Source organism: Arabidopsis lyrata (genome assembly GCF_000004255.2).
Source record: "Arabidopsis lyrata subsp. lyrata unplaced genomic scaffold ARALYscaffold_3, whole genome shotgun sequence".
NCBI classification, from domain to species: domain Eukaryota; kingdom Viridiplantae; phylum Streptophyta; class Magnoliopsida; order Brassicales; family Brassicaceae; genus Arabidopsis; species Arabidopsis lyrata.
Window position 1 is genome coordinate 987,073 of NW_003302553.1, and position 13,504 is coordinate 1,000,576.

Here is a 13,504-nt window from a genome sequence, read left to right on the forward strand (position 1 = left end):
AAAAATCGTAGATAGAGGAAGACAGTTATACACTGAACAATAAAAAGATCTTTTTGTTATAATTCTAGTGTTCAAAAATCGTTAAAATTGGACTAGCTACTTTGATTAATTGTTCAAGCGAAGTTTAAGTAGTTTATATATAGGTTATACCACTTAATTATTACGAGTTGTTTATAGGAAACTATAGTATCAAACTTATATGAATTTGTAACAAAAATGTGAAAAAACTTAAGAGACAAATTAAATGAATCTTACTCTACGGGTCTATTCGATCGGTTTCAGAACTAAACGGTTTTGTGTAAATTTGTCTTCAATAATGAATTTTTTTAGATTGTTTAATTAACCAATTTAAGATTACGATTGTCTACATATATATATATATATATGATGGCGTTAGAGTAGGAGAAGCACAAATATCCCATATCCCGTTTACATTCAAATTTGAATTTAGCAATCAAATTTTAATACATTTGTTAAAAGAAAAGGTTAATTAGGTCTTGAAGCAACAAGAACAGTCCCATGGGCAACGGAACCGTCGCGTCTTATTTTTTTTTTATTTTTTTTTTGTGCAAAGCGGAACCGTCGCGTCATTGAAGTCAATAAACCGAAAACACAGATGTATTAAGAAGTGAGCGTGAATCCCACACGAATGCTTAATTATATTATTATCATATCGTGTGATTAAATTTTTTGTGATAACAACTGGAAGAGTAAGCAAATACTATATAAATAAGATCTGATTTTGGTTTAACTAATAGTACAATAATTTGTGCGTCCTTTCGTCACACTTTGAACCCCTGAAAATTAGGGAACTTAAGTTAACACAACGAAATTATAATGCTGTCACCGTCTCTTCACGATGTATAAAACAGGTAGCTACGTTGACTCAACGACACATAAAAATTTAACTTTCTTCTAATTCAAAATAATTTTGAGATTTTGACTTTTGCATTCTTTTTATTATCCCAATTATTTTGGTTAGATGAAAATAATGTTGATTAATTTTTTTCCCAGAAACTTATCAAAACATTTCATGTAATATCCGACCCGATCAGAAAAACCAAGTACTAACACTATAAATAAAATTTAACATTATTAATCGACTTCATTATTATTCTCTTAATCATTACCTTTTTACGCGGAGTAAAATGAAAAACAAATAATGGCCATAGACTTCTGAAAACACAGTTTAATGATAATATAGTCTATAGTATAATGCTACGACGCGGATTCAACTATCTAATGTCAACCTCTATATGCAACGCTGTCCATCTTCACTATATTTTATTCAAATAATATTTGTTATTATAAGGGTATAAATTTTTCTCTCGTTTTCTATATTAAGCTTCCATTTGTCTTTTTCCATCTTCTCAAAATCCAAAATTAGTTTCAACTTCACTCGTAAAATCTTTCGATTTTCTTGATATATTAGTATATAGCTAGTAACAATAACAATGGGCAACTACGTTTCATGCGCTCTAAACAAAACGTCATCGTCACCGTTGGCCAAAGTGATTCTCCCGGACGGTGGAGTGCGTGACATCCACGTGCCGATGAAAGCAGCCGAGCTCATGATGGAGATGCCAAGATATTTCCTCGTCGACGGCAAATCGTTGAAAATCGGCCGTAAATTCATCCCACTCGCCGCCGACGACGATCTCGACCTTGGAGGCTTCCATGTGTACGTTGCTTTTCCGATGACACGTGCCACTTCTGCAGCCAACGCCTCCGACTTGGCTCGGCTCTACCTCGCCGGAAAGAAACGTACGAAAAGCTGCGATAACAGGAGAGTGTCTCCGGAAGATGAAGATAACGATGATGTAAGGCTGATCGGACCGAAGCTGAACCTTGAAGACATAGAAGAGTTCTCGGCGGCGGAGTTTATTCATCGGATCTCTGTTTCCAAATCTAAGAAACCACAGTTGGAGACGATAGTTGAAGAACATGTGCCCTAATCCAACAAAACCATCCAATTATATATATATTTTTAATGTTATTTTTTTTCTTCCTCTTAATCAAAGTGCCTCTCTTTTGTGGTATTAATGTACGTAAGGAGACATTAGTCGAGAATTAGGAGGCGATTCGTTATTTTTTTCATCCGTTATATATGTAAGTGTATATATATTTTTCTGTTAATCAATAATGTGTGTGAATTATCCGTAAAGATTGGTGTGTTAAATTTCATTCATATGAACAATAAGAAATTATTTTCTTTTATAACGTGTCCACCTCTTCTTTATTTTTCTTTACAAGTTAGTACAAACTAGCCGTTAAAGAGAAAACTGGATTTTAATTAAATAGAATCAAATGTTAATCATAGGAAAATGAAAGTGATTTAAGACTTTCATCGAATAATTTGGCATCGAAACCAGTCTTTGACTTTATATTTCGAGAAACCCCAAATTTGACCTTTTGCTTCGTACATCGTAACGGTAAAAAAAATGCTCTGTTTCGATGTCTCTCTATAAATAGTACGATTCGTTTTCTCTTTAACCTTAACCTAGTCCTTCCTCAGTCCTCACCAATGGCCGAATCATTTCGATACCAAGCAAATTTTGATTCACTCCACGAATTGAGTGATGGTGATTTCGATCTTTCTTACGAGGCTATCTCTAGTCTGTTGATTACATCAAAGAACTCTCTCTCATCTACCACTACCAGAACAGGGGGTTACAGTAGAATACCTACCAGAGTCTCAGAAATTGCAGATACCAGCTGCAATGGGAATGTCATGGACACCAACCAACACGAAGCTTGCGAAACTAATCCTACTCTCTACTCTAGGTTTTGGAAGGTCGCATCAATGTCCTACACTGAAATCGAGGCTCTTGTCAAGACGAAGACGCCGACCACTGTCAGGGAAGCAATCGACGGTCTTGAAATGATGACGCCTGTTTCCGAGAGACCTACATGGTGGGATACTACGACTGAAGCTGATGCTGATCCAACTTTTGGTAACTTAAGCAAGGTTCTTCAATTTAATTGTGATATTCGTGATTCTGGTTATCTTCTTACTGAGAACGCTACTGTTACTGACACTGCATGGTCGAATAATGTCGAAAACGTTCCTTCAGCCCGTTTAGAGAACAAGCTTAAACCCTACACTCTGCAAATGGTTGCTGCTCTTAACCTTGCCCCTGTTGGGAATTATCCTCTTGGAGGTAGGATTCGTGCTTATGGGTTAGGGGTTGGGATTTATCCTTCTTGCGGTAGCGCGTTTCAGGTTGAAGCAGTTTATACAACTAAGATGCCTTCTACGGATGACGAAACCGCGGTTGTAGCTTTTGAACGGAGCTATGGAGAGATTCTTATGAACCTGTGCCTCAATATCTTGGCGATTTTCGGGTTATTTCACTTGAGGAAGGATAAGACTTACGTTAGAGGTAACAAAAACTTGAATGGAATTGCAAATTCTTACTTGGAGACATTGATGATTGCGGATAAAGAGAACTTGATGATGACAAAACATAAGAAGTGTCTTGTCCATATTGCTCCTCGTCCTTTTGGTATTGCTCAAACGTATTGGCTTGCAAAGGTTATGTATAAGCATCAGCTTCTGATGCCTTTACTAGCTTCGTTTTATTACACAACTCCTCCTCGGGTTCAGAGAATAATGGTGATACTTGGTGCTGCTAGAGAGTGGGAGAATCTGACTGCGGGTCAAGATGTGTTGGAAATGTTTAGTGATAAGCTTGCTCGTTTGAAGACTCAGGAGATTGCGATTAAGGAAGCTCCTCCGAGGTATTCCGATTTATATCGGTTTTATGGATGTGATAAGAAGATGGAGATATCAGATAAGATATGGAGTGATGTGAAAGCTTTAATGCCTGCAACTTACGGCTTTGCGATGGTTGCACATGTGAGTGAGGACGGGAAGAAGAAGGATGGTATCGCTCTGGCTCGATGTGTCATGAATGTGGAACGGGACATGAAGAAAGGCGGGATTTTCTGGAAGAAGTTGTGGAGAAGTAAGATGCAAGCCTCCTCAAAGGAGAGATGGTTTATTTAACGAGGTTATAAGAATTGAGACGCAAATTATCGTGTGTTGCATTAATAAGATCTTCAAATTTAATAAAAGATTTGTTACAACTTATTCTGTCTTTGAATTTCGGACTAATATAGTCTCATGGTACGCACGTCCTAGGAACTCTTTTGTGATTAGTTTTTCTTTAATTATCTTGCACGTTTGTATTGTATATACGGACAATAACAATGATCAAAGATCAACGAATGGTTGTTAGAATCAAGATTCATAGGAGACATGGCAAGATCGCTCAAGAAATCAGTTAAGTTGAGCCTAAGACATGTCCGGGTCCGTTTGAAACAAGACTCTAGTTCCATAGAAAGAGATCAGAGAATTGAGTTTCTTGGACGAGACAAGGGGGTTGGAGAAGAGGAAAACGATGGTGACAGTAGCAGCAGCGAGTATGAAGAGTTTGAAGAAGAGGAAGAAGGAGGAGGAGAAGGGGAAGGAGAGGAACAAGATGATGGCAAGAGCGTTGTGAGCGGTGGAAAAAGTGGATGCGGGGAGACAGAAGCCGCGGTGGAAGCAGCAGAGGCGGAGATTACAGAGGCCGGGAATAGGGTGATGGTGGTGGTGGATAAAGTGATTGCATCAACTGGAGCTCTTGAATGGGCTTTGAAGCATACATTACAGTCACAAGACTATCTTTTTCTCTTATATTTCTCCAAACCCTTTAGAAAAGGTTATTTCTCTATCTTTAGATCAGAAGTGTTCATTTGGCAATTTTGGTTTGACTTTTTGAGGATTTCAATTTGCTATAGGCAAAAGGAAGAACCGGAAAAGTGAAGTAAAGACCGATGAACTCGTCCATACTCTAAAGAAACTCTGCCAAACAAAGCGACCCGGGGTGAGTCCATATTCTAACAAAAGCGTTTTCCGCGTTTCAAATCGCTAAAATGTGATGGATTTTACTATGTCTATATAATAACAGATAGAGGTTGAGATAAGAAGGCTAGAAGGAAAAGAGAAAGATAAAGGAGAGAAGATAGTGGAAGAAGCTAAAGAACAACAAGTGAGTCTATTAGTGGTTGGAGAAGAGAAGAAACCGCCGGTTTGGAGATTGTTGAAGAGATGGGGATGGAAGAAACGGCGAGGCCGAGCCGGAGTTCTCAAGTATTGCCTAGAGAAGGCTTCATGTATGACCATTGCAGTTAAACCAAAGAACCGTAAGCTTGGTGGTTACCTGATCACAACCAAACGTCACAAGAACTTTTGGTTGTTAGCTTGAATTGATTTGATTAAAGCCATTTTAGGTGTGTTTTTTTTGTCTTTTCATATTGTTTTGACTCTGTTCGTAGAGATTGATTTTAGTATAGTTTCGTTCTTGTTTGATTAAGACATGCCGTTGAAAACAAATTCAAAGTATAATATGAAATTGGTTATTAAATAAGTCACAATGGAAAGAACAAAATAACACAGAAAAATCAAATTCTAATCAAGAATAAGATAAATTTAAATTCTCTGAGAGAACTAATATCGTGAATGCAATAAAGTTAACCGAAACAATAATTATTGTCCAATAGAGTCTCTATCCACAAGAAAAATAAATTTAGGAGGCAAGGCTCTTCTTAAGTAAGTTCAAGACTTCTTTGTAAGCCAATTTCTTGGCCATTTTCTTATCAGAGGCCTTTGCTGTGTGAGCAAAACTCATTTCCTTAGCTTTCACCTCAACCGTGAAATAATTAAAATCTTTAGCTTTACTCAACTCGAACTGAGATTTCTGGCATAATTCTGTCAACTCTCTCACAGGATGCAACTTGACAGTCTCCGGAGTTATCATACAACCCAAGAGTGGTTTAATACTCGCAAACACTACTTCCTTGTTGTAACCTGAGTCAACAAATATCGCGCCTGCTAAAGATTCTATCACATCACCAAGAACCTGACAGTGAGACCAAAAAAGGTAGACGTTAAAGGACTTGTGTTCAGAGTAGAGTAGAGTTAGTATATGTTGTTAGATTAAACTCTGTTACCTTAGGAAAAGATATATCGCATTCCCATCCGAAAGTGGATTGCAAAGAAGACTGTTCAAACTCACTGACTGTTCTAGAGATGTGCTTGTGGAGAACATGAGAGGCGTGCAGGATGTGTTTGTGCAGATTTTCTTTAACCGCCACTAGAGCATAACATTCATTGTTAACAGAAGCTGATCGCATGTCAGTTAATAGTCCAGGAGACAGACAAGGATATTTGTCGTATAGATGCTTGGTTATGAGATAATCCAATACCGAGTCACCGAGGAACTCCAACCGCTGCAGTAGTATCAAACTATTTTTATTCGAAACACCAAAAGAATAACAAGTATATGATTAAATTTATGGAGAAGTGACCGGACCTGATAGCATCTTGGAATTTCAGGCATCATGTATGAACCATGAGTCAATGCTTCAACAAGAAGAGACTTATCCTCAAAACTGTAATTCAACAGCGACTCCATATAACCTACATTCACAAGCTTCTCTGCTTGTATTGGGGACTCTCTCTCGATCTTCGTAGTAGTGAAATCGACCTTTATACCAACCCAATTCATGAACATCAAAGCTGAAAGTTCACCTCCCTCGCTGAGATATGCTCCAATTAATGATTCTACAACATCAGCCACACTCTTGCGTTTCAAATTCCTCCTACTAGCAACGTATATGTTTCTAGACTCGGGTAGGGTATCATTTACAAGTGCATAAGCTGCAGAATGTTGACCAGGTACCATCCAACCTTTAGGTTCAAAACACTCATTGCGGATAAATCCCTGTAATTAAAGAAATCATTTTACTCCACCTGCGGCAAATTAAACATTTCTATACAATCCAAAGGTTTGGGAGTCGTTAAGACTGAAGAATGTTTACCTGAAGTTTCTGCTGACATCCAAATTGGCAGAGCATGACATTTGAAATCATTCCATCTTTCTTCGTGCTAAGAAGACCCTCATGATGAGTATGACAGTGTTGGAATAGTTGCTGACAAACAGCATATTTAAGAAAAGAGTCACCAAGAGTTTCTAGTGATTCCAAGTGAAACTGATCTTGGCACTTCTTTGTCGTTATAGCTTCCAGAACCTGTAGTCACAAGTGAACCAGAAGAATTTGGTGAAAAACCAAATTGAAAATATATACAATATGTATATGAGCTTGAAAGTCCTAACTCTTAAGTTCTACCTTGATGGTTGGAATATTGACTTTTGGGATGCTCTTCTTCAGGTTGTATGCTATAAGCAAAGATTCAATGCGTTGCATAACAGATGGGATGAAAGTATACGAATAGATCACATCAACTGATATTGGGGACAAAATGACATGACACAGTTCAGGAGGTAGTTCAACAAACTCTTTGTCATGCTCTGCAGTAAAAAGAATATATTAAGGAAACATGAATTCAACAAGAAATCATGATGCAATCAATCACAGATTGTGGTTATAAGATTGAACCTTTCTCCTTTTTCTTCTTGGTCATGTGAAGATAATTATGCAACGTGAAAATGTGTCTTCCATTCAGAAGAGGTTCATCCACAAAATTTAATTGAATCCCATGCCTGGAACAAAATTATACAATCCAGCGTTTGAAAATAGAATAAAATAACCGAAAATATATTAATAGTGAGAAGTATATGTACCGTTCCTCGTAGTACTCTATGTAAGTCTGATCGCCAGAATTTCTCTTCGTCAAGAATGAATTTGCATTTATATTGTTGAGAACGCCTTTCGTGCAGTAGAAGTATCCATTATGTGGTGTGTAAACCAATGCATTTTGTACGACACAAGTACAAAACAAGCCGTCTTTTGTGTGTAGAATACGAGAAGCGCCGTTGATAGAACAATTTACGTGTTTTTCCAAAGCTTCATGACAAGTTAGATTCACGGATCTGATCACTTCCCAATCAATAGGAGATGTTTCATGTGAATGAGTGGATGGAACTAGTAGATAATCAAGTGCTATCCCGTCTCTGAGAAGCAATCCATTCAATGCCTCCATCAAATTTTTCACACTGTGATCTAAAAGAACTCGGAATAGAGTTATCTGAAATCTTCTACACAAAAGTACCTGAACAAAAGAAAATACAGAGACTTATCGAATTCTTCAAATAAGAAATGATTCGTAAGAATTTAATTGAGATAAATACCTCCTCTTGTGTAAGGTGAAAAGCTCCCACATAACTCAATGTCACAGCTATTGTACCCTTATGATCTTCCAACCGGAAGCCTGTGTTCCCAATGTCATCTTCAAGCACAACTCTGGTGCCTAGTAAAACATCATTTAAATGAAAATTTCTTTGAGAGCTTGGCTTCATTCTTATTAGGTAGAAGTGGTATGTTGTCTCCGGCTGTACTGAAAACTGGGAGACTAGCTCTGGGGGGAAGTAACATGGCTGCTCTGGGTTATATTGGATTTTCTCTGCAAACTCAAACCTCATAGATGAGTGATTTATTATACAGCCAAATTTACATATGAAAATGCAGAAGATTACCGAGTTTTTGTGCGACAGTTTCCGCCACAACCATGTCAGGCACAAGATGATCACTTAGAGCTCCAACTTTGTGCAGTTGAATGCAAGCTTCAAGACAGACAGTTTGTTTTAACACTTTATTATTTGCTTGAGCTTTAACTTCTTTTACTGGGCAGCTCTTAGGAAGGTAAAGGGTACAACTCCCCTGATCCTTGTTTACATCAAATCTAGGAGCAGGTTTGAAGTACCTTTTCCAGAAGAAAAAAAAAGAAACACAAATCAGAAAGAAGTAAAGAAGCAAAAATTTGAATAAAGGAAAAGATGAAGCTGGTATTAGACTAACTCATCTGAAGGAAGCCTTGAGCAGTAATGATATATTAAGCTGACGCTTGAGCTAAGAGTTACAGTTGCACCAGTACTTTCGACACGGAAGAATAGTTCGTCTGAATCATCTGGAAGAGGTGGACAGGGAACAAGAGAATGATGCAAAGACTCTTCACGCATTCTTTTCCCACCAGAAAGATATTTTTTTAACCGAGATTGTGTTAACAGATCTCCGCTGCCAGTGGCAATGAGTGAGAAAGAAATTACATTTTGTTAAGCATGGAGCTGTAAACTCTATGAAGACCAGCCAAATATGCAACTGACCTTTCCACCATCATCAAATAATCTGAATTTTGCATTCTAGCACGCCCACGAGACTGTATGAAACTGCAAATGTTGGATGCAGGATCAAATCTGATAACCAGATTGCAACTTTGAACATCTAGTCCCTCCTCTAGAATAGATGTTGCTACAATGATGTTTACCTACGAATAAGAACAGGTTACTCAGATATAAAGATAACAGTGAGCAGATAACACAGCATTTTCACAGGAATTTGACCATACCAAGCCTCTCCGGAAGTCTTCCACAATTTCATTTTGCTTCTTCCGAGTTTGATTTTGCAGACCAGAGTTATTCCCAGCAACGTACTTGGTTTTCCAGTTATTACAGTTTGGAAGAATCTCAGCCAACAGAGATTCCAGAACAATGGCTGTTATCACCCTATCCACAAAAATGATGCACCGTATGTTCTCCAGTGAGCTGCATCAATAAAAATTCAGAGAAACAGAATTAGAAAACAACGTAGGTATAAAAAAATATTGTACTCCAATATGTGTTGATTTAAGCAATGTCAAACATTCAAGGTTTTTCATTTCAGATCGTCATATCGAACTCCAGTATAACAAGAAGAAACAAAAGTGCGCATGCCGATCCAAACCTATAACTAAGAAGAGTCTCAATCAGGCAGACTGTTTTTGATGTTAGGAGACCTGCCTCCACCTTTCCATTTATGTTAGCAACACTCCAATTAAGACCTATTTACACATGAAAAGAACCAAAGGTGAGGAAACTAAAGAAATGAATGAATCTTCAATAGTAAAATGTTAGCAAACAGAAAACTACCATTAGGTATGTCAGCCAAAAACGCCTGTGAAGCATCAGAACAGAACTTTTTTACCAAGGTCACGCTAGACATATTTAGTTCCCCCCACAAGACAAAGTCATTCTGACTGGCTGACAATGACTGAGCAGCCTGTTGTAGAAAAACAAATATTACAACACTTCTTACTTTCCTATGTAATTTAAAATCCTAAAGCAGCACCAAGAACAAAAAAAAAACACCTTCTGCGCCAGCAAAATTCCGAGATCATCCAAACAATATGTTAGAGTTGAACTTATCCTCGACAGTCTCTTCTCTATAGAATCAACAGTAGAGGATTTGAGATCCAAGGTTGCAAGGGATAAGCGATGCTGAAAAATAAGTCTACCATCAGTTAACATTTTGATAATATGATGCAAGAATGATCATATATATGAGCTACATTTCAAAACCCAAAAAACAATCACCACTCGCATACAAACTTTTGTCCTTAGTTCACGTACCTTTATCATTAGTTTTTCTAGCTTCTCTACCAAACTTGCTCGTTTGGAACTTGGTATCCCCATGTGCTGGTAGTACTTGAACCTTGGTGTAGAAAAGGGGACAAACCCAGCCAGCACAGACTCATTCTCACAGGTATAGACCTTTATTAATCAAACAAATTTATTATTATGATGGAGTAAGCAAGAAAATAAGGTTCATTTCTAAATATTGAGACAGGTCAAGCACTTAACATAATCAACAGTCTTGCTACAGTTCAAAATAACAACTAAGAAAATATTATGCTTCTGCATCAGATGTGGTCATACTACAGAGAACTATAGGATCGAAATATAAATGGACAAATCATTTTGCAATGATTAAAGTGACTATACCAAACAAAAATATCAATCTTAAGGAAAGGTTTCTGATTTTAACGGCACCTTTGACAGATTAGAATTTAGAACAAAAAAAGATTTCATTATCTATAACTCAAAAACATATAAAACATTAAAACAGGAGGGACAATACCAAAAATATTCAAGATAAAGAAAAGAAGCAACCTTTGAATTCATAAGAGTTTCGAGTTCATGAATCTTTTTCCAGTAGCTGTCCAGATTTTCACCTTAGTTGAGAGAAGAAAAACCAAACTTGAAAAAACAAATACAAAATAAAATGTATAAATCCAATCAAGAAACAATGTTAGATGTATATATACCCTTTGTTTTCACAAGGGATGCAGTCATCCCAAATATCCGTGGAACATCGGAAGTGCCAGAATTTAACTCCTTATGATAGAACTCCTGCATGAAAAGGAGCTATGCTGTCAGAAGGTGCAAAACTACATTATAAACTAGTTATTTCTAATATGAATTTCCTATGTTTCAATGAGATTTCATTCAGGTTTGAGTTCTCTAGCTATGAATATCTTTCATGCTCACCCTCATGATACAAGCATAGGGGTGCTTTCCCCCAGCATGATGACACTCATCAACTATAAGAACCTTGATCATGCTCAAGTTCAGAAAACTATGCCTCAATGCATCGAGCAAAATGGCAGGGGTCATCACCAGAACCTGCACTTATGAAACCAAGGGAGAAAAAAAAAAACAGAATGAACACTTGAAACTCCAAACAGGTTGAAACTTGGGCCTATATGGCTGTGCATCATGAGCAGACATGAAACAGTAATAGTGCCTTTCAGCAGAAATTAGCGTCAAATAGTAGGAAACACAAGTTCAATATGGCAAAATTCATATATGCCAGAGACGGCCCATATGGTGACAGATCATAAGAGACAGTGATGCAGGTAAGCAAGATTTAATGGAAAAAAAAGACTTATGAAATGGCGAGCTAAAAATAGTAACAATGAAACGCATCCTCATAAGTCATAACACTTGACCAAATAAAAATTTATTATGTAATTTGCCAAAATAAGGAAAGGAGACCTCATATTTATCGACTTGTTGTTTCCATGTTGAAGAATCCCAAAAGTCAACCCCCATGTCTCCCCAATACATACCCACTTGTAGATCAGTATGCATCTTCAGGGCTTCTGCTTGCTGCGTAAAACACACAAGGAGAAATTATGAGCATGTGTACATATTCCTTGATAAGCCTCACACAAAAAATGGAGAAAGTTTCAAAATTTGGAACAAAGGACAAGTCTGTATATTGGTGTGTGTGTCCCTTTGTCCACAACGCCAATCGTAACACCAATTCTAACATCATACCTGAGTGACAAGAACCACTTGAGGAACCAAGAAGACACAGAAGCAGGGTGAAGGCTTGCGGAAAAGGTAAGAGTAGCTACGAAGAAGCATAATGGCAATAAGAGTCTTGCCAGAACCAGTCTCAAAGAAGACAATAGTGTTCTGCTTGATAGCTTTCTCAAGTGCCTCTACCTGATAACTGGTAACAGAGCATCAAATATACAAAGATGTAAGACCAGAGAGTACAATGATGGGTTCTTCTAAACAGAGATTAGAAAGATAGGCCAACCTTCTAGCAAAATGTAGAGGAGAAGCAGAGACTTGATCAGTGGTCTCAGTTCCCATGGCATCAGCATCCATGGTCATCGAATATAGACAGTAGAATTACGAAAAAAAAACCCTAATTTTTATCAACAAATGTCAAAATTCGCCATAAGTTGAGCAGAAAGAGTAACAACGCACAAGCAAAGAGTAACAGCATCCAGGTGCGGTTGTTTGAGCTTTCAACTACTGGATCCGCCGTGGTTGGTGTTCACCGGGCCAGACGAAGGGTTCTCTTTCTCGGGTTGATTGGTTAGGTTCGGATCTGGAAGAAAGGGGATAGATCTGAGTTTGTCAGGTTGCTAGGACGGGACATGACAACGTGGAGCCGGCTTGTCGGAGAGTTGAGGTGTCTGGGAGGTCTGTAGCGGGTCAGGCGGTTCGACGGTGAGGGGTCGATGGTGAAAACCGGATTCTTTTAGCGTTGGCTCCGATCTTTAGTTCTGCTGCAAAGCCGTAGCCTTGAATCCGCCGGAATTACACCTCCTGATTCCCTGCGGCCGGTAATCAACAAGTTCCGAGCTTTTCTTCTTTTTCCGGTCGCTTTTCCGATCAATCTTTTTTGTAACTGTGTTTCTTTGTAAGGCCCAAAGCCCAGTCCATTTTGGGATGATATATAAATTTTATTATTTAAAAAAAAAAAAAAAAAAAAAAAAAAAAAAAAACGCACAAGCAAATAAGAAGAGATCGCTAAACCAACCCAAGGATATAATTTACAAAAAAAAAAAAAAAAAAAACAATGAAGCAAACCTCGAAAGACAGTAGTGTAAGTCAGGTACAGACAGTAGTGGAGAAAAAGCTTACTTAAAAAGAAGAAGAAGAAGAAAGGTATCTATCACGAAGCCCATTACTCGGTCATTTTAATTAAACTACCGAGTGGTTTTCGAAGCCAAAAATTAATGAAAAAAACTTGAAAACTGTTATTTGACTGCTATAATTAAATTATCTTTGGGTGATTGACTGTTTTGTGTTGTGAGCTGACGTCATTATTCATTTTTTTATTATGTTTTTTACTTTTTTTTTACCCAATAGAGCAAAACCGCTTTTACTTTTGGTCCAGCTGTTAAAAAAGCAAAAGGATACAGAATAATTGGTGAACAATA

The 13,504-nt window shown here is 37.6% G+C and overlaps 3 protein-coding genes across 3 annotated transcripts; 2 read left to right on the forward strand and 1 right to left on the reverse strand.

The window, feature by feature from the left end:
• Positions 1–1,013: 1,013 nt before the first annotated feature.
• LOC9320435 lies at positions 1,014–2,217 on the forward strand. The gene has a single exon (XM_002882235.2). It carries the CDS (start codon positions 1,455–1,457, stop codon positions 1,953–1,955), a length of 501 nt encoding a protein of 166 aa, XP_002882281.1. The 5' UTR covers positions 1,014–1,454; the 3' UTR covers positions 1,956–2,217.
• A 1,984-nt stretch (positions 2,218–4,201) lies between these two features.
• Positions 4,202–5,360, forward strand: LOC9318350. The gene is made up of 3 exons (XM_002882237.2): positions 4,202–4,706; positions 4,786–4,871; positions 4,956–5,360. The coding sequence occupies exons 1-3, from the start codon at positions 4,262–4,264 to the stop codon at positions 5,250–5,252; spliced, it is 828 nt and encodes a 275-aa protein (XP_002882283.1). The 5' UTR covers positions 4,202–4,261; the 3' UTR covers positions 5,253–5,360.
• An 88-nt stretch (positions 5,361–5,448) lies between these two features.
• Positions 5,449–13,032, reverse strand: LOC9318351 (endoribonuclease Dicer homolog 2). Its single transcript, XM_021030821.1, has 22 exons — positions 12,370–13,032; positions 12,102–12,279; positions 11,817–11,930; positions 11,310–11,444; positions 11,087–11,171; positions 10,932–10,993; positions 10,392–10,532; positions 10,131–10,259; positions 9,912–10,041; positions 9,727–9,823; positions 9,353–9,548; positions 9,111–9,271; positions 8,806–9,021; positions 8,484–8,710; positions 8,139–8,410; positions 7,632–8,059; positions 7,447–7,550; positions 7,177–7,358; positions 6,868–7,077; positions 6,360–6,770; positions 5,998–6,276; positions 5,449–5,906 (listed from the first exon to the last, which is right to left on the reverse strand). Exons 1-22 carry the CDS (start codon positions 12,444–12,446, stop codon positions 5,574–5,576), a joined length of 4,167 nt encoding a protein of 1,388 aa, XP_020886480.1. The 5' UTR covers positions 12,447–13,032; the 3' UTR covers positions 5,449–5,573.
• Between the last annotated feature and the right edge of the window lie 472 nt (positions 13,033–13,504).